Source organism: Heloderma suspectum, chromosome 16, assembly GCF_057233095.1.
Source record: "Heloderma suspectum isolate Gila_16-S chromosome 16, 16-S_ref, whole genome shotgun sequence".
NCBI classification, from domain to species: domain Eukaryota; kingdom Metazoa; phylum Chordata; class Lepidosauria; order Squamata; family Helodermatidae; genus Heloderma; species Heloderma suspectum.
Genome location: NC_139473.1, coordinates 16,074,444 through 16,098,980, shown reverse-complemented (window position 1 = coordinate 16,098,980; position 24,537 = coordinate 16,074,444). Strand labels below are relative to the sequence as shown.

General features: G+C 49.3%; 1 protein-coding gene across 18 annotated transcripts in view; it reads left to right on the top strand.

Moving 5' to 3' along the window:
- Positions 1-24,318, top strand: part of SPNS3 (SPNS lysolipid transporter 3, sphingosine-1-phosphate (putative)) — an 89,580-nt gene extending 65,262 nt beyond the window's left edge. For 16 of the 18 annotated variants that reach the window (XM_084822721.1, XM_084822720.1, XM_084822715.1 and 13 more), the window contains 4 exons: positions 2,212-2,401; positions 3,691-3,756; positions 9,255-9,353; positions 12,534-16,899. In XM_084822721.1, coding sequence (XP_084678847.1) covers positions 2,212-2,401; positions 3,691-3,756; positions 9,255-9,353; positions 12,534-13,022 — 844 coding nt within the window. In that variant the 3' untranslated portion in view covers positions 13,023-16,899. The other 2 variants (XM_084822722.1, XM_084822725.1) reach the window with 2 other exon arrangements.
- The last annotated feature ends 219 nt before the right edge of the window (positions 24,319-24,537 follow it).

Here is a 24,537-nt window from a genome sequence, read left to right as displayed (position 1 = left end):
AACTCGGAGCAGATTCACCGCCCCACTGACATCAAGACCACCAGGCTCCACTGCTGTAGCTGCTACAGTCACATGGAGCCTTCCTTGTTCACAGAACTCTTCACACCATGGAGAGCTCCTTTAAAGTTCTGACTGAAACCCACTGCCCCACTGACATCAGAGCCACCGGCCTCCACTGCATTCAGCCAGCCTGTGAAGGAGCTACATGCGTGTAGAGCTCCTCTACGGAAGGGGAGCCGGGCCCAATCAGGATCTCCCCTTGCACACAGCTGCTCTAGATACACGCGCAGAGCTCCATCGCACCTCAGCTAAAGATGTGGACGGTAGCAGGGGTTGTGCGTGGCTTCTGTGTATGTTGGTGATGACGGGAGAGTTTGCTGACCTCATCCCCGGAGCAATGGAATCAGCTGTTTGCAATCCATGCCCCAGGCAGTGTCCAGCCAGGGGAGGAAAAGACACAGTACACGACCCTGAATGCCGGGGTCATGCGTCAAGGTTGAACGGAGAAGATGTTCTTACATCTCGGTGTCCTGAGTTTGGAAACGGTAGACTAGCCGGAAGCACTCCTCTTTGGAAAACAGGGTTGTCAGGGAGTCCCACGGACCACAACTAACCCTCTTGCCTGAAAAGAGTAAAACCCAGCCACGCTGCATCAGACCTCCGTTTTCTATTTCCAAGGAGATGAAAAGGTTAGAGGGTGGGTTGCGTGCTTGGACCTCAACAGCGAGCTGTTTGAAAGCCAAATGCCGGTAGATATGCTCATGAAGATATTACAAGATTTGGGCGACTCGGGGCTGGCATTCTAACTCAGGAAGGTTAGCCCCCGCAGATGATGTGAGCACTGCTATCTTCCTACCTTAACCCAGACTAGTGCAAAAGGCCGCACACACGAATGGAGAACTCGAAATGTGTGCAGAGCCAATAACTTAAGCATGGGATCTCATCCGCAGACTACACGTCAAATCATGAAATATAATGTGCACATGTGTGTAGCAAATCAAGGAATTAAGCACCTGTAAAATGGGCCCGTTTGTCTAGCCTGCCTTAGAAGAGAGGTGAGAAAAATGTGCCCATTTGACAGACAGGGTACACTAGTGAGATTTAATTTTCTAAACATTGCTGTTTTCGGTTAACCTAACACAAGTAAACATTAAATACTGAGACACCTAGGTAGGCTGAGCCCATTCTTGAAAAGAATCAGGTAGACAGGGCCCACACTGAATCCCACCTCTGGGCAGCTCCCAAGTTCTAGTATAATGGGAAAGGGAGAAAAACAGGCTCACTTTCTCTGAAATCATGCATAACTCTTGCCATTTACATCACCAAGCGCACAAACAGAAAATGAGGTGAGAAGCCTGCTTCCGGACTGTACGGCAGGAGACTCTCACCAGCGAATGTGCCTCCCGTGTCAGATAATTTCCCTCATGTAGAAAACTAGCAGGTCGGGAAGAATGGGTCTAGCCTGTTTCCTGACATGCTAGTTCTCTGTGTGTGGGGAATCTTTTTGCATTCAGTTACATGAGCCTCCCCTGCAGTATGAACTGGTACAGCCCAACCGTAGGTTCACTCCCTTCATTTGCTGTTTGGTGGGAACTAGAACACAGTCTTGTCTGCTGTGAGCAAGAGTAAACTGTACATTCCTCAGGCAGAAGTTGCTTCTCTTGTATGTGAAACAGGCTTGGTGCCATTAATAGCTGTGCTGCAGGCAGAAATTCAACAGGTGTCCCTGCATGAAGAGGGAGTATTGCAGGGAAATTGCACACCGGTTGGATTTCTGCCTGGGACACCACCATCAAAGGCATGGAGAAACTCTTCTCAAGAAAAAAAAATGGTGGCCTGTCCACAGAGTCAGACTTCATTGTTTGTAACGGGGTTGGGAACTTGCCTTTCAAATGTTTTTGGATTATATATCCCATCATCCCTCAACACTGGCTGGCTTGGGCTGATGGGAGTTGTAGGCCAAAACATCTGGAGGGCCACAAATCGCCCACCCCTGGTTTATAAAGTTCCCTTCCAGAGGTGAAGAACCTGTGGCCTTCCAGAGGCTGTTGGACTCCAACCCCAACCAGCCCCAGCCAGCATGGCCAGTTGCCGGGAACGATGGGATTGGAGTCCAACAACATCTGGAAAGTCACAGGTTTCCTGCCCCTGTTATAAGCTGCTGTGAGTTCAAACCCATATCAATATGTATATCTTTCCCTTGCCCACCAGCTGGATATTTGGAGGAATAACAATTGCAACAGGCATTTTGGGGGTTGTGACTGGAGCGGAGGCTGCCAGGAGATACAGGAAGATCAACGCAAAAGCTGATCCTCTTATCTGCGCTGTGGGCTCGCTCGCTTCATCTCCGTGCATCTACCTGGCTATCATGCTGGCCCAGCAGAGCATTGTGGCTACATACGTAAGTGACGAGGAATTAATTTGCCCTCACAGATGACTCCTACCCTTGTTCAAGAAGCCCTAGCATGCATCCCATTGCATTGTCTCTCACAAGGAGACCTTGCCTACAAGGGATCCAGCATTCATAGCTGGTGCTTTTTCAGGCGTCTCGAAACTTCTGGGATTCCAAGTTTCTAATCCTCAAGATTGCGAGTGAAAAGATGGAAAGGGCTTGCTTAGCTAAGATTAGAGAAACCATGCTGATGCTTTCTGAACATCACATGCCTGAAGGGGAAGTAAGACCAGGGAATATGGCAGCTGGACTACATCATGCTGGCCTCCAGCATACACTTCAAAGGTACTGATTTGCTCTATATAGTATGTAATTTTGGGTGATTGTACTGAGCAAATTCATACCTGGAAAGTGGACTGATTTTTTTATTTTAAGCAACCAAATCGCACCAGCAAAGCAGCTCGCAAACCTAAGAACTGAGATGCCTGGAAAGAGGCTTCTCACAGGTGGCTGTAGTATAGCTTCCCCCCACCCCCGCCTTGTGCCCCCCGATGTGTTGGACTACAGCTCGCAGCATGGCTGCCTGGGGGATGCTGGGATCTGTAGTCCAGCACATCTGCAGTCCAGCAGGTTGGAGAATCCTGCTAGCGGCTTTTGGAGCTGCTACAGTCACCCGGAGCCTTCCTTGTTGAAAGGCCAGTGGAGGCTGGTGGCTCCGATGTCAGTGGGGTCCTGAATCCGCTCCGGGTTTCGGTCAGAACCAGTCAGAACTCTCAAGGAGCTCTCCTCCTTCAGAGCTCCGACTGGTTCGGATGGAAGTCACTGCCCCACTGACCTCAGAGACTCCAGCCTCCCTTGTCACAGGTGCCTGTGAAGTGGGACCAAGTCTCCGTTACAAGAGCTTGCCAGTTTACCATACCACCTCTTGCTGGCAACATACAAGGGGGAAAACCAGTAGCTGGAGCCCAAAGGCGAGTGTAACGTTTGGTGTTCTCAAGCATAACCAGAACAGTCCAAATACAAGGTTGCAAAGAGAGCTTGTCCTGAGTGGGTCGCAATGCAAACGTGCATTCTCCCCTCTTGCAATATCAGGTGAGTCCTCTTATGCTGATTGGCGTAACACTCAAATGAGACCCCCCATGCAACACAACCAAATGCAAACACGTATCATTACAGCGAGGAGTCAACATTCGGGGCCGTAGGAGCTGGCCTTTCTTTGCTTGTTGGTGTGTGTGTGTTTGCAAGTTCCCTGTGAAACGTCTGATGTTCTCTTCCTCCTGTCTTTTTCAACATTTCAGGTTTTTATTGCCCTCGCAGAATTCCTTCTGTCTTTAAACTGGGCCATCGTGGCTGACATACTCCTGGTGAGTTCCCTTGTCTCGACTGTCGTGCTGATTTTGCTGATAACCTGATATGTCTATTCTTAGATCTCTGCGGCCTCTGTTCTCTCCCTTCGCATCCCTTCCGGCCCATCGTCAGAAATTTTGTGGGGAGGGGGACGAAGGTGATGCGAGGAGGAAAGAAGGGGCGGCATCACAAGTTAACATGAAATGACCTAGCATGCAATCCTATGCATGTTTACGCAGAAGGAAGTCCTGGGGAAGCGTGCAGAGAAATTTGTCAGGTCTTGTGATGACCTACGGGGCCCTTCTACCGTGTTGGACCAATGATCCATCTAGCACAGTATTTCCTCACCCTGGGTGGACAACATGAGGCCCTCCAGATGTTGCTGGACTGCCATGCCCATCAGCCCTAGCCAGCATAGCCAATGCTGGGGATGATGGGAGTTGTAGGCCAAAACATCTGGAGGACCAGAGGTTGCCCATCCCTGAATTGGGTGGAATGCTGCCTGTGTGTTTTTCCTCTATATTTCTGCAAGTAGTTGGTCTAGAAGGCTATATGTTTCGTTGTAGGTTGCCTTGAGTGTTTTTTAAGAGAAAGGTGACTAAGAACCCTCGAGAGGGTTCAGAGGAGGGCAACGAAGATGATCAGGGGACTGGAAACAAAGCCCTACAAGGAGAGATGGAAAGAACTGGGCATGTTTAGCCTTGAGAAGAGAAGACTGAGGGGAGATAGGAGAGCGCTCTTCAAGTCCTTGAAAGGTGGTCACAGAGAGGAAGGCCAGGATCTCTTCTCGATCATCCCAGAGTGCAGGACACGGAAGAATGGGCTCAAGTGACAGGAAGCCAGATTCCGGCTGAACATCAGGAAAAACTTCCTGACTGTAAGAGCAATACGACAACGGAACCCATTCTCTAGGGAGGTGGTGGGCTCTCCCACACTGGAGGCATTCAAGATGAGGCTGGACAGCCACCTGTCAGGGATGCTTTGACTTGGACTCCTGCATTGGGCAGGGGGTTGGACTTGATGGTCTTGTAGGCCCCTTCCAACTCCACTAGTCTATGACTATTCTACGATTCTATTAAATTCTGACAACAATGATAATGACAGGCAAGTTCAAAATGGTGTCAATCTGTCGTTGCTCCTGGTGTCTCCATCGTCCTGGTCTGACAGGTCTTTTGTGACCCTGACACAAAAGAAATAAGTGCCTAACCTCACGCCCTTGATGCCTCTGTCATGCTACCTCCAACTCTCCGCAAAACCATCTTTTGTCTCCGGCCAAAACCAACTTCATAAGCAAGGTCTTATCCAAGCAAGGTGGGGAAAGCTCATCCGGGGGTTAGGTCGGCTCCTCCGGCAGGTTTGGGCAGTCCAAGGAAAAAATGGCAAAGATGAGCCAGTGGAAACGGGACGAAAATGTCACAGTGATCATCCGAAGCCATGGATGGGAAATGGACCCAGGTCCAAGTATGGAGGCTGGTGGCTCCAATGCCAGTGGGGCGGTGAATCCGCTCCGGGTTTCAGTCAGAACCTGTCAGACCTCTAAAGGAGCTCTCCAAGCTCCAGAGCACCTTTAGAGTTCCAACTGAAACCCGGAGTGGATTCACCACCCCACTGGCATCGGAGGCACCAGCCTCCTATAAGCGGAAGGTAGATGAAGCTGCAAACCAGAAGTTAAGGAGGGGCGTAGATTAAATGTGGCCAGGCACGAAGGGCGGGGTGACGCAGGCCAAAGGGCTGTTGGAGCGACTTGAGGCGAGGCGGGCAAGCGGCCTGTGATGGAGAGGCAAGGGCTAAGGAAATATGGGCTTGGAAGTGCCAAGAAAACCAGTGCCCAGAAGAAGTGGTACAGTTAGAATCATGGAATCATAGAAGAGTAGGGTTGGAAGGGGCCTACAAGGCCATCAAGTCCAACCCCCTGCTCAATGCAGGAACCCAAGTCAGAGAATCCCTGACAGGTGGCTGTCCAGCTTCCTCTTGAATGCCTCCAGTGTGGGAGAGCCCACCACCTCCCTAGATTGTGGAGCTATGACTCAACAAAGGGGCCAATCCTGGCTTGGGCATTTCTCTAAGGTAAGGTTTGAAAAAGATCCAAGAGTCAAAGCACACAAAATCCAGAGAAGAACTAGGTAGCTAGGAAATGCTAACAGGGCCGGCCCTACCATTAGGCAGAGTGAGGCAGCAGATGCTTGGAAGCAGCAGCAAGGTCTCTGAAAAAAACAGCAGTGTGCCTCGCGGCCTATATTGTGACCTCTAAGCTACCCTGCTGCCTTCAGGCACGGTGGACGATGCTGTCCCCCTGCCAGTATTGAAAAAAGATTCAACCACCAGTCCATTCTGCTTTTATACATGAAAGGGGAGGGGGTACCATCTTGTTCTGTGCCTCAGGTGGCAAATTGTCTTGGGCTGGCTGTGCATCGCAGGTAGTTGTGGGGAGAAAGCCTGGCTGAATGGTTTTTGAATTGTGTTCAGGGAACCCTGTGGCACTTCAGAAGCCTCCAGTGTGGGAGAGCCCATTGCCTCCCTAGGCAGAGTCATAGAACAGTAGGGTTGGAAGGGGCCTACAAGGCCATCGAGTCCAACTCCCTACTCAATGCAGGAACCCAAGTCAGAGCATCCCTGACAGGTGGCTGTCCAGCTTCGTCTTGAACGCCTCCAGTGTGGGAGAGCCCACCACCTCCCTAGGCAGAGTCATAGAACAGTAGGGTTGGAAGGGGCCTACAAGGCCATCGAGTCCAACTCCCTACTCAATGCAGGAACCCAAGTCAGAGCATCCCTGACAGGTGGCTGTCCAGCTTCATCTTGAACGCCTCCAGTGTGGGAGAGCCCACCGCCTCCCTAGGTAGCGGGCTGTCCCTAGATATCCTTAGACCCTGGACTTAGCGGTCTTACGTGTGTGTGTGTGTGTGTGTGTGTCTTTACTGGGTAATGTGTATTCTTTCCCTTACGACGAAGCGTGGCAAGCCATCCCTGCTGTCTTTGGGGCCCCTCTTGCTCCATCTGCCGAGTGGGACCCCGGGCATTTCCCCTGAAGTCCGACCCTGATGGTACTACTGCCCAGGGGGTGTCTGGTCAAGGAGCAAGAGCACATTAAAATAGTCAGCAGTTTCCAGGGACGCTATTCCCCCCGCCTCATTTGTCACTTGAAATGCCTGCCCTTTTTAGTTCCCTCCCTCTTTCACCGGACCTGTGCCCTGGGCAGCACGAGGTGAAGACGAGACAGCTCTTCATGGTCTCCTCTGAACGCAGGGGATGCCTCCCCCAGCCAAAGAGCTGCTAAACATCCCCCATTCAGGGCCGGTGCAGCACCTCCTGCCGCCTGAGGTGGGAGGTCAGGCCGCTGCCCTCTCTCCTCCTCCTGCCCCCCCGGCGATGCCCGCCCACCCCCTCCCATGAGGATGACGATGGCAGTGGTTGCTGACCACCCTCCCCCACCTTCTCCTCCCCCCCTCGCTCCTGCCTTCTCTGACACCCCGCTTCAATGATGGAGGGGGCGCCAGCCGCTTCTTCTCCCCCTCCCAACAGCAGCAATGATGGAGGTGGGGCCCCCCTCCCCCTGTGCTGCTGCTCTCTCTTCTCTCCCCCCGCCCCCAGCCACAATGGTCCGCCCCCTTCCTCCTCCTCCGGTCCTCCTACCTTTCCAGGTGGCGGTCACTGCCTTCCTCTGCCCAATGGGAGTGGGGCCAGCGGGCCTCTCTCCTCCCTCAGTGCCTCTGTCAGGGTTCCCCTGATGACCCTGATGGACCCCCCCCCGAGCAACCCCTTAAGGATCTCTTGCCTCCTTAAGAGTCCCACCTTCCTTCTTTTAAACTTCCCCTTCCCTGCAATGTGGGGTTCAGGTTGTAGATGTGGGGCGATGGAGACTCCAGACACCTGGGGTTTTACACAATAGTGGACTGGTAAATTTAAAACCAGCAAATCACAACTAAAGGTATTGGCGGTTTTTACCGTTGCTTTTATTGCTATTTCATTGAGTTTATGTTTTTATCGCTTTTATTTATTTATTTTTATTTATTACATTTATATCCCGCCTTTTTCCCTCTTGCAAGGAACTCAAGGCAGCTTACACCGTCCTCCTCCTCTCCATTTTATCCTCACAACAACAACCCTGTGAGGTGGGTTGGGCTGAGAGTCTGTGACTGGCCCAAAGTCACCCAGGGAGCTTCCATGGCTGAGGGGGGACTAGAACCCGGATCTCCCGACTCCCAGTCCAGCACTCTAGCCACAATGCCACACTGTCTCTCCATCATTTTAATATTTTAAATGGTTTTATGTATTTTATTGCCTCAGTAGGGTTTCTGCCCTGAAAAGGGGCCAATAATTTTTTTTTAAATAAATACTTACACAATACTGCTGAGTGATACAAAAGGCATTAAGAGAAAATAAAAGTTGCAAAACACAAGTGCCTTGACCCTAGCTGCCCTTAGACTCCTCTGGGCTGCTTTTTCCTGCTCGGGTCTTCTGACTCTGCTCTCAGTCTCTGGTCTTTCTGACTTTCTCTCTTTATACCCTCATCCCCCAAAACTGAAAGTACTGCTTCAGACCTGAAGAAATGAAACTTCACTGGGGAAATGAAACTGGGACTTCACTGGGGAAATGAAACTGAGACTTCACTGGGGAAATGAAACTGAAACTTCACTGGGGAAATGAAACTACTCCTCTCAGGGATACCCCCTCCCAACAAAAACTCCAGGTCTCTTAGCCTGAGCTTCCCCCCCACACACCTTGCCTCTGTAGGCCTCAAACCATCATAGCTCCCTTGAGCAGTCCTTCCTTAGAGCAAGGCATTGGTGGGAAGGTGGCCCTGGTGCCACAGCAACACAGGTGATCTCCAGGGCCACCTCTCCGCCAATGCCTTGCTCTAAGGAAGGACCCCTCACGGAGGCATTTGGGCCAGGCTCTCTGGAGAGCCACGCTGGCCACTCTCTCTTCTGAGCAGCCAGTTGGGCTTCCCAGAGAGCCTCTCCACTCGATGCTGCACTCAGAGGCGTCTTCAAAGCAAAGCACTGGACGGGTGGCGCTCCAGAGAGCTGCGCCAGTCGCTCTTGCTGCAGCAGGAGAGCGGCCAGTACAGCTTTCTGGAGTGCCGGGCGGGGCGTGCAGTTCTCCTGGGGGTGAAATCCGCCGCCCTTTGGGATCTGCCGCCTGAGGCAGGGAATTCACCCTGTCTCATGGAAGGGCCGGTCCTGCCTCCTAGCACTGCCTTCAATCATAGCTCCCTCTCAAATATTTCCACCGCTGAGGCAGGCGCACCTAGAATTTGGACATCCCGGGAAGCCGTTCAGTTCGCCTCCACGGTTGGATTGGGCCAGGCCGGGGAATCGAAGCACCAGCAGTCAGTTTCTGCATAGGTAAGGCCTCAGGGAGAAGCACTAACATGGCTTTAGGTAGGACTTACCCATAGAAGAAAACAGGTAACACTCATCCTGGACTGCTGCCTGAGGAAACCGAGCTACCTAGTGCGTCTTTCCTAGCTTTGTATTTCCCGCAAGCATTGATTCTGCTTCTTTTGCCGTTTCAGTACGTGGTGAAACCAACACGCCAGTCAACAGCCATGTCCCTACAAATTTTTGTCAGCCATTTGCTGGGCGATGCTGGCAGCCCCTCCCTCATTGGATTTGTGAGTTATGCTGGGGGTTTGGGCAGGGGAGGGGGAAAGCTTTTTCTAGAGGGGAGGAGGCGGGATCTGTGTAATGGAATTTCCTCTTGCCAGAGCATACGGCAGACTTCTTGCAGGCTGCCACATTTGGAGGGCACCAGGTTGGGGAAGCTTATCAGTGGCTACTAGTCCTGATGGCTATGTGCTACGTCCAGTACCAGAGGCAGTGAGCCTATGTACACCAGTGGCTGGGGAACATGGGCGGGAGGGTGCTGTCGCACTCGTGTCCTGCTTGTGGGTTCCTGGTCGACAGCTGGTTGGCCCCTGTGTGAACAGAATGCTGGACTGACTGGACCTTGGTCTGATCCAGCACGGCTCTTCTGATATTCTTCTCATGCTTGCGTTGTTCTGAGGAAAATCACCTCCCCCATTCAGATACCGATTCGATCAGCCAGTGATGAAGAAAAGAAGGATCTGTGGAGCATGTGCAAAGTGCCTTTCTCTTTTTCTTCTTCCCTAGGGAACCATCCATAGCTTGTATCTGTGTTGGTTCCGGAGTAGGTTTTGGCATTTGGCTTGGAGTTGATTTTGGCAGTTGCTGGGGAACATGGGAGGGAGGGCGCTGTTGCACTTCTGTCCTGCTTGTGGGTTCCCAGTCAACAGCTGGTTGGCCGCTGTGTGAACTGAATGCTGGACGGGATGGACCCTTGGTCTGATCCAGCAGGGCTCTTCTGATGTTCTGACGTTCTTAAGGCTGGTACAGAGACTCCTTGCTGGCTCCAGGTTTTTGAGGGTCCTTGGGCAAGACCCCCTCCATGGGCCCCCTTCTTCGTGAGCCTGTCTTCTCACCACCATGGTCACCAGCTGCCCTTACTCCTCCTCCTCTTTCTCATCACTATCCATGCTCTGATAATCTCTCGTCTGGATTACTGCAGTGCGTTATATGTGGGGCTCCCTTTGAAAATGGTCCGGAAACTTCAGCTGGTCCAAAACAGGGCAGTGAGATCATTAACAGGGACTGGCCAATGAGATCACATTACGTCAGTACTTTTCCAGCTGTGCTTGTTGCCAGTCCATTTCCGGGCCCAGTTCAAAGTGCTGGTTTTAACATTCAAAGCCCTAAATGCCTTGGGGCCAGGTTATCTGAAGGATCACCTCCTCCCATATGTGCCTGCCTGGACCCTCGGGGTCCTTCTCCAGGATCCTTCACCAAAGAAAGTGAGGCGGGTGGTGACCAGGAAGAGGGCCTTTTCTGCTGTGGCCCCCCGGCTGTGGAAGGAGCTCCCTAGAGAGGTTTGCCTGGCACCTACGTTGTACTCCTTCGCCAGGTGAAGACCTTGTTATTCTCCCACTGTTTTAGCATTTTAGCCTTCTAGTCTTTTAGCTCCGGTGTTTTAAGACTGTATTTTAAATCTCTGCATTGCTGCTACGTTTTATTCTGGTCGTACTGTTATATTGTGGTTTTCAGCTTTCATATTTGATATTGCTTTATGCTTCACTTTGCGGTTTTAGTTTTTGTGAACTGCCCGGAGGGCTTTGGCTATTGGGCAGTATAGAAATGGAATGAATGAATGAATGAATGAATGAATGAATAATGGCTACCACTTGTCTGCTTGGCAGGCAGAGAGCCAGTGAGCAAGGAGGCCATGGCATCTGCTCTTCCTCCTCCTCCTCCTCCTCACCACCACCGTTGTGGTGCCTCTTAACGTGAAAAAGGAAGAAGAAGCACCTCCTTTTCTGACATATGCATGAAGCCATAGCTCCATGGTGGAGCCCTGCTTTGCATGCAGACAGTCACAGGTTCCATCCCCGGTGTCTCCAGGTAGAACTGGAAAAACTCCTGCCTGAAGCCCCGGGGAGCTGCTGCCAGTCAGTGTGCCAGTCCTGGGCTAGATGGATACGTTTAAGGTAGCTTCTTATGTTCCTAAGCACAATGAGCCTTCTCTCAGGGGGCATCTGAACCTTTTAGGCAGACGAGGCTGGCGGTTCCGATGTCAGTGGGCTGGTGAATCTGCCCCAGGTTTCAGTCAGTAAAGGAGCTCTCTAATGTGCTTCCTTCCAGGCTCTGAAGCTTGGAGAGCTCCTTTAGAGTTCTGACTGGTTCTGACTGAAACAAGTGCCAGGGGGTTGCTCCTGATTGCAGGGGTTCGGGGGTTCGGCATGGTCTAAGGGCCATAGGATTGCTCTCTTAAAGTATTTTTAACTTGCTCCTCAGCCAGAATGGCTCCCAGAGCACCTTGCAAACAATCCATTAAACAGGACGGTAGGGATGTACCAGAATTTCGTTCGTGTTCACAAATCATGCGAACATGTCCCGTTCGCAACCCCAAATGCAAATGGGAGCAGGAACACAATTTTCGGGAAATTTCCAGTTTCCCGAACTTGCAGCCACGTTGAAAAGTACGCACTTGCGCAAATGTGCACTTCCAAAAGTTTGCGCAAATGCACACTTGTGTTCATGTTTGAAAGTGTGCAAATATGCATTTGTGCAAATCCCCCCCAAATCTTCGTTTCCGCACTTTAGCCTATGGAGGGGCAATGTAGATTTTTCAATTGGGAAAAATCGCACACTGGGAAAATTGCGCATTTTCACGGATTGAAAAATGCACATTTTCCCCTATTGGGGAAAAAAAGTCACTTGTGTTCAGGTACGCAAACAAGGTGTCATGAGCTTCAAGAAAGAATTTGGAGAAACTCAGTGAGCTCAAACGTTCACCCATCCCTACAAGATGGTCCCCACCTGCAGGATTACAATCAGAAAAAGACACAACACAAGGAATGGGGAGGGAAGAGGGAAAAATAAAGTCTTTCAGCAAAGCTGGCAGAATGGCAAAAGCTTCCCCCTTTCATCTCCCTGAGCACAGCCTGCTGGAACGGCTGCTGAATTAGCCCCTACTCAATGTCAGCTTAATTTAAGAATGGCCTTGTGGAATCAAGGTACATCTGCTCCTGAAAGCCAGAGTAGGGCCATAGCTTAGTGGTAGAGCATGTGCTTTGCATGCAGGAGAAGGTCCCAGAGTCATCTCTTCTCTGAACTCTGGAGAGCTGCCGGTGTAGAGTGCTCAACTCTATGGACCAATGATCTGTCTCATTTTTAGGCTGCTTCCTCTGCTCCCATGGAAGTTATGCAGGCCCACAGCTTCTAAGCAATGCTTCAGAGATCAGGGGTGCTGCAGGGGCATGAATCATTTTATCTTCCAGATTGCCACGATGATCCAGGACAATCACGGCGAACACACTTACCTCTGGAATTTCCGAAGCTTGCAGTACAGCTTCATCGTATGCGCCTTCGTTGGAGTCCTCGGCGGAGGGTGTTTTCTCCTGACAGCCCTTGGTATCGAAGAAGATCAGATGAAAGCTGCACCGACCCCGGTCCGAGGTAATGCCGCCTTCTGCCATTTTCCTTTTCCTTGGAAAGAGCACATCTGTGTCGCGGACTTCACACTGCTTTTGCCAGGGGTTAACCAAAGCATCTGGAGGGCTCTAAGTTGGGGGAAGGCTGATATAGGGGAAAGGATGCAGCATGCAGGGTGCTCTAAGCTGTATCTGAAGTTTGCCTGGCCCAGTCAGAAAGGTTCAGCAGAGCAAGAAGGAGAAGCTCCCTCAGGGACTCAGCCGCTTTTTCCCCCCTGGAGGGATAATTGCGTTCATCTTTGCTGCAAATACAACAAAGAGTCTCGTGGCATCTGAAACGCTAACAGGTTTGCTGTGGCTTTCGTGGATTAGAGCCCATTGGACTGATGAAATGTTATCCCCAGAGCTTTGCACAGGAAGGTCACAGACTGCAGCTCTTGCATTTCATAGCTTTTTTGCTCCAGTGCTTCTCTCTCTCTCTGTGTCCATGCGCATGTTGAGGAATGCCTGTAGCTCAGGGGCTGAGCACCTGTTTTGCATGCAGAAGGTCTCAGCTTCAATTCCTAGCAACTCCAGGGAAAGCTAGGGCTTCAGTCTGAAACTCTGGAGAGCTGCTGCCAGTCAGTGGGGACAATACTGAGCCAGCCCACCCTTGTGCCCTCCAGATGTGTTAGACTGCAAGTCCCATCATTCTCAGCCAGCATGGCCATCACGTCTGGAGGGCACCAGGTTGGGGAATGCTGATATAGATTGGGGGTGAGCAGAGGTTTGGTACTTCAGCTCCTAAGGACATCAGAAGAGCCCTGCTGGATCAGACCAAGGGACCACCTCGTCCAGCATCCTGCTCACACAGTAGCCAACCAGCTGCCCACAGGAAACCCACAAGCAGGACACGAATGCAACAGCACCCTCCCACCCATGTTCCCCAGCAAATGGTGCACATAGGCATACTGTCTCTGATACTGGAGGTAGTAGCACAGAGTCATCAGGGCTAGGAGTCATTGATAGCCTTTTCCTCCAGGAATTTAGGCCGGCTGATTTAGGACATTGTAGGTTTTATGATTCTAGTCCTCATGGTTTTGAATAGTAACACAGGAAGCTGTTTTATACCAAATCAGACCATTGGCTCATCTAGCTCATGGCCAATAACTGTTGATCAGTCTATCCTTCAAGAATTTTTCTGAACATAAGGACAGCCCTGCTGGATCACACCCAGGGTCCATCTAGTCCAGCATTCTGTTCACACAGTGGCTGACCAGCTGCCCGCCGGAAACCTACAAGCAGGACACGAGTGCAGCAGCACCCTCCTGCCCATGTTCCCCAGCAACTGCTGTGCATTAGGCGAAATCCACAATGGAATGAAATGAGTTTGAACATTTATGAATCCACCCCAAGAATTCTGCAGCAGACCAGCTTTTCCCCAGTCGGGCAGATTCTGTGGACCTGTGGACTGTTTTTCTAACATTCTGGAATGTTGCGCAAATTTCATAATACCAAAATATGCATTTTTTTTTTTAAACGACCAAAAATGTGCATTTTCCCCAGGGCTAAAGTGCAGAAATGCTCCTTTGGGGGGGATCTGTGGATTTCCACAAGCGCAAATTTGCACAAATTCGGAAACAAAAAATCCAATTCCATCCATGAGCGGACAATGGAACAAAAGCAGCCCGACAATCTGCAAAATGCAGACAGAATGGAGGTAGCATATAGCCATCACAACTGGTAACCATCGACAGCCTTCTCCTCCATGAGATAACTCCCAATATTCCTGCCCATTGGCCATGCTGGCAGGGATTTCTGGGAATTAAAGACCCAAACATCAGGAGATCCACCTTCTGTCCACCCCTGATCTAGGGGGAAAATTGGTCTGACTTTATAAAAATTAAATGTCATGTTCTATATTTAGCGCATGGGGGTGGAGGGATTAACAGTGTTGTTAAGTCTACAACTGTGTATGTTCTATCTTTTAGCAGTGGCGGGAGGGATGAGGGGATCCTTGGTGACGGCAGATAAGGCCTTGGGGGGGCAGGTGTGCCCCCCAATCTCTTCAGCAACCATCAGACCTGAGGATATTAGAAGAAAGATAGAACACACACAGCTATTAGACTTAACAACACCTTTAACACCCCATGGGCTGAATCTAGAAGATGACATTTAATTTTCATCTAGCCCTTTGGAGGTTTCTTAAAATGGCAAAACAAAACTCTTGGGTATGCCACATTCCTTAGACTTCTTCCATGCTGAGTGTTTGCAGAAACTGTCACCTTGGCACCTCATATTCCTTTGAGATTCCAGCTGCATTGCTGTGGAAGGCAGGAGCCAAGAGACTGAGCAGAAGCCGTGATCTGCCATCTGCGCGATTTGTCAAGTGGGAGCCACTTTGGCGCCAGGCAGTGCCACCGAGGCCACGTGGGGGCATTTTCTGGGCTAAAGGAGGCCTCTACTCCACCCCCCCCCACACACACACCCCGGGTCAAGCAGCAATGCTGTACACCAGTGTCTGCTGGAGGCTTTGTGGGGGCATCTCCCCCAACTCCCTCTAAAGGAGGCCTCTACTCCCCATCATCAAACAGCAGCACTGTCAGGCAATCACCAAGTCACCACCAGGCAGGCAAATTCCCACAGGCTGACTGGGCCCCTGGACTGGGGTGGGCATTGTCTCATCGCTGAGACGCTGCTCTGCTCCACTCAGTGCTGTAAAACCACCCAGGGCAGGTCCATATTGCGCTCTCTCTCTCCCCCCTACATTCAGTTTCCCCTCCAGTGCCTGCTGCTAGCCAAGCACATTGCTCTTTGCCCCTTGGGCTCATCCCCCACCACAGCTGATTGGCTGATTCTTCTGGCATTCTCCTCTTCCCCCAATCAGTCGCCTCACAGCTGATGAGCAGCGAGTCTCTGACTCCTCACCCCCGAAGCCTCTTCCCATAGCCCAGATCTCAGCAGTTGGCCCACCGCTAAAGCAAACAACAAAGCTAAGGTTCAGATCCCCCGTGAGAGGGAGCAGCTCCTGCAGAGTGAGTGAGTGAGTGAGAGAGAGAAGCAGAGAGGTGACTCCCAGAGAGGTGACCCGTATCCCTCCGGCCCTGAGTGAAGAACACTGAACTAAGGGGCCTTAAACCGATCTCTGTTTGGTGCAGAGCTGCCCCTGCTGTCCCCTTGGCTGAAGCAACCTGCAGCGTAAGCAGGACGGCTCAGAGAAATAGATGAAAGCAGGAAATGGTGACTGAACAGCGCAGCAAGAGTTTGAAAGTGTTGGCCCTAACAATGTGTGTGTATGTGTGTCCTCACGCACATGGACACACATTTGGGCCCTGCTTTAGGCAACAAAATGCCTACGGCTTTGGTCATGCGCTCATTTTTACACACACACACATTTAGGAAAAAAGGGAAATGTTTCAATTATTTATTATTACATGTCTATCCTGCCCTTTTTCCGCTTGTAAGGAATCCAGCCCAGCTGCCTCCTCTCCATTTTGTCCTCACAACAACCCTGTGAAGTAGATTAGGTTGAGAGTCAGTGACTGTCTCAAAGTCACCAAGTAAGCTTCATGGCCGAGTGCAGACTAGAACCCAGATTTCCCGGGGCCCAGTCCAACACTCTCGCCAGTACACCTCACGAGCCAAGATGGTCAAGAAGGAGAAAAGGATCTCTACAGCAGAGCCAAAATGCATAGAAGAACACACACACACACACTCCATTCACAAAGGAAGTAACAGGGTATAATATCGTTCTTGCTATGCTACGCTAATTTGACACCTGTAGTGCGAACAAAACCCACCGGGGCTTGGCACGCTGTTCATCAAGTCGCTTTTGGAATCCCCACGAGAACACCCTCTCCTCTAAGCTATCAGAGGGTGGAAGAGAGCTCCCAGCAACCTTTGCAAGGGTTCTGGACTGGCTGGCCAGGGACAACTTTCCTTCAGCTCCTCTCCCTCTCCAGTTCTCTGCCATTGTTTGTGAATTTCAGCTTGTAGAATCTTAAGCAAGACGCTGAAAGTTTTGATTGGCCTTAGAGACATAATCAGTTCTGCCTGTGTTTCGCAGATTGTCAGGTGCCTTTCGTTCTGTCGTCCGCCCATCACCAGAATCAGATTTTTTTGCTTCTGCAGTTGCACACATTCGCAGTTGCGCAAATCGGCACGTGTGAAAATGCGTAAATTCCCCTGAAATACACATTGTCATACTTTAGCCTATGGGGGAAATGCACATTTTTGGCCGGTTTTTTTTTTATTTTGCATATTTTTCTACAATGAAATTTGCACAAAATTGGGGAAAGTTAGAAAACCGGTTCGCAAGTCTGCAGAATCCACCCAACAGGGGAAAAGCTGGTCTGCTGCGGAATCCGGGAGTCAGATTCATGAAAATCTGAACTCATTTGGTTCTGTCGTGGATTTCTCCAACATCCCCAGTGGGCCCCACTGTCGTATAGAGTGTTACCCTTGGACATGTCACCCCTCTCACTTGGCAAGGGCTTGGTTTCCCCCCCTTCTTTGTGGTTCCTCCCCCCATGCTGGTGTGATGCTAAATTCTAAAGGTGACAGAGTACCACTTCAGGTATTGGCTGTTCCTAGGAGTAATTTTGCTGGACACATCCATACACATCTATCCCAGGCTGCTGATTTGGTATGTAAGAAGACCCCCAATAATAATAAAAAAACCGTATCTATATGTCCCCCTGGGCTTTAAGGGCTAGTAATGAAGCTTTGCTCCAGGTGACATCCTTCAGGGAAGTAAGGTTGTCACCCACCAGGATCAGTGCCTTTTCTGTGGTGGCCCCGGAGTCGTGCTGTCCCAGGAATTTGGTAGGTGTTCTTCCCTTGCCTCCTTATGTAGAGAGGTGGAGACTCTTTTATTCTATCAGGCATTTGGGAGTTAGAGGAGATTGTTTACTGCATATATTCTAAGTCTTGTTATTTTCTGTGTTACCTCACTATCCCTGTTTCTGCCTATGGGGGATGTCTTCTTAGCATTTTCTTGGTATCTGTTGCTAGAGTTGTCATTCTTGAAGATTCAGCTCCCTCTCCAGAGTCTCTAGAAGTTAAATGGCAGAGTGGGGAGTGGATGTTTTCTGTCTCTGGTGTGCATTTGTGTCAAGGCTCACACATGAATCCTATGGCACTATTGCAGTGCACAGCATAACATTTCACACCCTGCAGGTGCTGAGGTCTATCTGGAACTGTTGGTAACCTACTGGGGGACAGTTTTGCTTTTCTGGAACATATTTAATCTAAAGAACTGACTTTGAAATACAGCTGAGCTAAACCTTTCAGTAGAGATGAAGGAGAAATTTGTTCAGTTCACTTTTTAAAGCAAACTTATCTAAATTCACATTTTCAAACCTATACATGAACCAAAATTCAGTTATCCTGAAAAATTCTGAATTTTATGATGGAGTTGTCAAAATTGCGTACGCAAAATATGTTTATTAGGGGAATATGTGTACAAAACTGTCACAAGGCTAAAAGATATGACGCCGGAAGATGAGCCCCTCAGGTCGGAAGGTGTCCAATATGCTACTGGGGAAGAGCAGAGGGTATTTCCAAGTAGCGCCAGAAAGAGTGAAGCGGCTGGGCCAAAGCCGAAAGGACACTCAGCTGTGGATGTGTCTGGTGGTGAAAAGAAAATCCGATGCTGTAAAGAACAATATTGTTTAGGAACCTGGAATGTCAGATCAATGAATCAAGGTAAGCTGGAGGTGGTCAAACATGAGATGGCAAGATTGAACATCGACATCTTGGGAATCAGCGAACTCAAATGGACAGGCATGGGCGAATTTAATTTAGGTGACCATCATATCTACTATTGTGGGCAAGAATCCCTTAGAAGAAATGGAGTAGCACTCATAGTCAACAAAAGGGTGGGAAAAGCAGTCCTCGGGTACAATCTTAAAAATGATAGAATGATCTCAGTACGAATCCAAGGCAAACCATTCAACATCACAGTAATTCAAGTCTATGCCCCAACCACTGATGCCGAAGAAGCTGAGGTTGATCGGTTCTATGAAGACCTACAACACCTTCTAGAACTAACACCAAAAAAAGATGTCCTCTTCATCATAGGGGATTGGATTGCTAAAGTAGGAAAAGAAATGCAAGAAAGCCAAGTGGCTGTCTGATGAGGCTTTACAAGTAGCTGAGGAAAGAAGGGAAGCGAAAAGCAAGGGAGAAAGGGGAAGATATATCCAACTGAATGCAGAGTTCCAGAGAATAGCAAGGAGAGACAAGAAGGCCTTCTTAAATGAACAATGCAAAGAAATCGAGGAAAACAACAGAATGGGAAAGACTAGAGATCTCTTCCAGAAAATTGGAGATCTCAAGGGAACGTTTTGTGCAAAGACGGGCATGATAAAGGACAAAGAAGGCAGGGACCTAACAGAAGCAGATGAGATTAAGAAGAGGTGGCAAGAATACACAGAAGAACTTTACAGGAAAGATCTGAATGTCCCTGATAGCCATGATAGTGCGGTCACTGAACTTGAGCCGGACATCCTAGAGAGTGAAGTCAAGTGGGCCTTAGGAAGCATTAGTAACAACAAAGCTAGCGGAGATGACAGTATTCCAGCCGAGCTATTTAAAATCCTAAAAGATGATGCTGTTAAAGTGCTGCATTCAATATGCCAACAAATTTGGAACACTCAACAGTGGCCACAAGACTGGAAAAGGTCAGTTTACATTCCAATTCCAAAGAAGGGCAACGCCAAAGAGTGTTCAAACTACCGCACAATTGCGCTCATTTCACATGCCAGCAAGGTGATGCTCAAAATCCTACAAGCTAGGCTTCAGCAGTATGCGAACCGAGAACTACCGGAAGTACAAGCTGGGTTTAGAAGAGGCAGAGGAACTAGAGATCAAATCGCCAACATTCGCTGCATCATGGAGAAAGCAAGAGAATTCCAGAAAAACGTCTATTTCTGCTTCATTGACTACGCTAAAGCCTTTGATTGTGTGGATCACAACAAACTGTGGCAAATTCTTCAAGTGATGGGAGTACCAGACCACCTTACCTGTCTCCTGAGAAACCTGTACGAGGGTCAAGAAGCAACAGTAAGAACCAGACATGGAACAACCGATTGGTTCAAAATTGGGAAAGGAGTACGACAAGGCTGCATATTGTCACCCTGCTTATTTAACTTATATGCAGAGTACATCATGAGAAATGCCGGGTTGGATGAATCAGAGGTCGGAATTAAGATTGCTGGGAGAATTATCAACAACCTCCGATATGCAGACGATACCACCCTAATGGCAGAAAGCGAAGAGGATCTCAAGAGCCTCTTGTTGAGGGTGAAAGAGGAGAGTGCAAAAGCTGGTTTGAAACTCAACATTAAAAAAACTAAGATCATGGCATCTGGCCCCATCACTTCCTGGCATATGGAAGGGGAAGAAATGGAAGCAGTGACAGATTTTACTTTCTTGGGCTCCAAGATCACCGCAGACGGTGACTGTAGCCATGAAATTCAAAGACGCTTGCTCCTTGGGAGGAAAGCTATGGCCAACCTAGACAGCATAGTCAGAAGCAGAGATATCACCTTGCCGACAAAGGTCCGTCTAATCAAAGCTATGGTTTTCCCAGTAGCAACGTATGGCTGTGAGAGCTGGACTCTAAGGAAGGCTGAGCGCCGAAGAATTGATGCTTTCGAACTGTGGTGCTGGAGAAGACTCTTACGAGTCCCCTGGACTGCAAGGAGGTCAAATCAGTCCATCCTAAAGGAAATCAACCCTGAGTGCTCGTTGGAAGGACAGATAATGAAGCTGAAGCTCCAATATTTTGGCCACCTAATGCGAAGAGAAAACTCCCTGGAAAAGACCCTGATGCTGGGAAAGACTGAAGGCAAAAGGAGAAGGGGACGGCAGAGGATGAGATGGCTAGATAGCATCACGGATGCAATGAATATGAACTTGAGCACTCTCCGGGAGAGAGCGCAGGACAGGAAGGCCTGGCGTGCTACGGTCCATGGGGTCACGAAGAGTCGGACACGACTGAACGACTGAACAAATAGTGAAAATAATGTTAAAAATGCATTATATTGGGGGAGATTATTTGCAAAAATGCGTACATTGGGCAAAATGGCATACAAGAAGGCGTGCATTAGGAGAAATCTGCGCAAAAATTCCAGCGAGTTTTCGTGCATTTAAAAACAAACGAACAAACAAACAAACTTCAAAGTGATGTGGAAACAGGAAGAACCAAAGGTAAGATTGGAAAAAAGCGAAACTGAAATTGACGGATTTGTTCATCCTTAGCTTTTGGCCCAGCATTTTGCAGTATTTCAGCAAGTGTCTGTGTGTGTGTGTGTGTGTGTGTGTGTGTGTGTGTGTGGAGGGGTGGGGGGAGCGAAATGTCCCCAAAGGCTGTGGAGCAAGATAAATTTTCCTCCAAATCAGGTGGGAGGAAATCAGATATTTCTTTTTATTGAATGGACAATAATTTTTGTCTGTTCCCCCCCGCCTCACCCTCTCTTCAATGTTTAAATCGCCATGTCATCATTTCTGGCGGAAATGAGGGCTCCCTACAAATGGACCAGGGCCAAAAACACCAGTATATTTTAGCTTAAAGGTCTTACTGCCAGGAACTAAGCCTTAAGAGAGGCTTTTCAACATCTTAGAATGGGGGGAAATTGCTCAAAAACTGGAAAACTATCAAATGATTGGTGGTTGGGGAAAAGGGGTGGAGCCAAGGGAAGGGGGCATGGCTTTCTGGGGAATTCCAGGTAGCCTGATTGGGAACACAGGGGCTGGGTTTGGTACCCCTGTTTGAAGAATAGCTGCTTGACCTTTCTTATCTGTCTCTGTCGTCTCTTTCCTTTCCTTTCCTTTCCTTTCCTTTCCTTTCCTTTCCTTTCCTTTCCTTTCCTTTCCTTTCCTGAAGTTAGCGCTTTTCCCTAACTTGTGGCCTCATGTTTGCAGGCATTGAGAACATAGCTTACACCTCACATGAAGGACATGACCTCCCTGCAATGTAGAACTGTCTGCTTCCCTTTGCGGTGAAACTCACTCTGGAAGAAAACGCCTGAATATCAAGACATCCTCCATCTGGTGTGGCGGGCGGGGAGGGGACACTTCTGTGACTGACTTCTTAGTGCAGCATTCAAAACGCGCTGCAAATCAAGCGGCAGCTCTCCCTCCTCATCTCTAAAACTGGCATAGGAGCACGCCAAGGGACTTGCTGGCTACTGAAGCCAAGAACAGCAAAGCGAAAGCTCTTTCTGCAGAAAACAGAACCAGTGTGAACTGGTGGAAATGCTCTGATATGCATTTATCTCCCACGGAAATTTGATCTATGGCAGCTTCTTCTGCAGGGGTCGTGGCCCGGTGGTAGGTAGAGCACAGGCCTGGGTGGAGGAGGCTCCAGGTTCAATTCTGCCGTCTTCAGGTTAAATAGATCTTAGGCAGAAAGGCTGTGCAAGGTCTGTGCCTTGGGGAAGAAGTGCTGCTCACGGTAGAACAGGAGTGGAGAACCTGTGGCCCTCCAGAAAGTGTTGGCCTGATGATGGGAGTTGTCGCCTTGCAGGTATCGTTGGACTGCAAGTTGCCCACCCCGGTCCAATTGCTCAGTTACCTGTCCAAAAGTCCAGTTCCCCATATTCCGGCTGATGAAGGCAAAGCCAGGTGCCTGACTGGCGAGCGCTGGGTCATTTGGTGCTATTCTTTTCTTTTCTAAAGTTAAATTATTTAACAGAATTTAAACAGATGACTGGGCTTTAGGCTGCAATCCAGTGCACACTTACCTGGATGTAAGCCCCGCCGAACACAGTAGGACTTGCTTCCAAGTAAACATGCATAGGCGTGGGGAACATGTGACCCTCCTGAGGTTACTGGACTGCAACTCCCATCATCCCTCACTGTTGGCTATGCAGACTAGGCCTGATGGGACTTGCAGTCCAACATCATCCGCAGGGCCAAATCCCTGGCGTAGAAAGTACTGGACGAGGTGGACAACCGATCCAACTCGATAGAAGGCAACCGCACACCAAGGAGCCCACAGCTCATCACTAGAGCTGACAAACTTCTCTGCACGCCTCCCCTAGATCTTAGATATAAGGTGAACAAAGACCCCCTGCCTGTGTGAGGCCCCAGAGAAAGCTGGTAGAAGAGTAGATAGTGAATAGTGCTAAGTTAAATAGGGAGGAGTGTGTGTGTGTGTGTGTAGAATCACCTTATCCAATTTCTCCACACCATAATTCTGAGTTCAATTTGAAGTACTGGTTTTGACCTTTAAAGCCTTAAATGGTTTGGGACCAAAGTGCTTGAAGGTCTGCCTTCACCCCTATCAGCCTTCCCGCACTTTAAGATCACAAAGGGAGACCTTCCTCACTTGCTCACTTTTGAGGGCAGTTAGGTGGGCGAGTACACGAGACAGGGCCTTTTCTGTTGTGGCTCCACACCTCTGGAATGCATTACCCTCGGGAGTCTGCCTGGCCCCACCATTGCAGGCTTTTAGGAAGGCCCTGAAACCTTCCTGTTTACCCTGGCCTTCATCTAATTATGTTTTACCGGACTGCCCTGGTACATAGCTACAGTGGTGTTGTTGGTTTTTAGTACTGTCTAGGCCAGATGTTTCATTGCTGGTGTATGTTGTTTGCATGAATGTTTTGCTGTTTTATTATTGCATTGGTCTATTTTATTGTTGTAAGCTGCCTTGGAAGGGCCTCTGCCCTGAAAAGTGGCCTGGAAAGATTTTAAATAAATAAATAATTTTATAAATCTCTATCATTTCTCCCCTTAAACATCTTTTTTTTCCCCCTAGTCTAAAAAGCCCAAAATGTTTAAACCTAGCGCTGGTCATTTTTGGTTGCCATTTTCTCACTTTACCCATAGATTTCCACCACCCTAGGCCACGACTTGTGCCGCTTACTGCAAGACGGGAAATCGTGAACTCGGGGACACCGGCAGCAGACTCCCAGGGCCTCATTTCCCTCATCACCTCTTGCAGGAAGAAGGACATGTGGCCTGATCTCTGCTGCTCTACAGCACCGTCGCTGCCGATGGCTGGTAGGCGCACTGCACCTCTTCACCCCAGCAGAATCAGGTGACAAGAGGAGCCAATAAGATTCGACGTGGCCCCATATAATGGCTCGCTTGACTGGCTTTGCAGTCTGAGGAATTCACTGCAATTGTAGTGACCTGGAAACACACTGAACCACCAGCCAGCCTTTTTCCTGGCCTTCAGTCCTGACACAGATTGGGTCGAGCTGGACCAGAGCCAGGCTGCCAAACTTTTTCTTCTTGCTGGGAATGTAGGTGCAGCTGATAAAATAACTTGCCAGTTGTGTAGTACCAGTTACTTGTCTCCCTGGATGGAGGCCAATGTTTTGAACAGCTGAGTGTCATCCTGGACCAGACTCCACTGCTTTGGACAGCAGGGCAGATGCAGAGAAGATCTCTGTGGAGGTAGGTCGACAGGATTCCACCTTAGGGATCTCCCAGACCCAAAGCTTCAGCTAGTGCAGAATGTGGCGACCAGAATTGTAACCAGTGCAGCCGGGTGGAATCACATTACACCAATTCTTAAAGAGCTTGCCTGGCTGACTGTTTACTTCCGAGCCCAATTCTTTCTTCTCCCCCCTCACCAATTTTTTATTGCGAGTTTTAACAAAACAAAACAAAACAAAAACATAACAACCCCCCCCCCCCCAATTACAAATATAACAAGATATTCTAAAATCCTCCGTTTCAAATATTACAATAGTCTAGGGAGAAAAAAAGACAGAGAAAGAATAGGTTACACGTAAACATTAGTAAAAGCAGACCAGACATCCACATATAAGTCCATTTGCAGGTTATGCCTATATACCACTCTTTCAAATGTTGCTAATGTTATGAAGTCTTCAATCCATTGCGTTATAGGCCG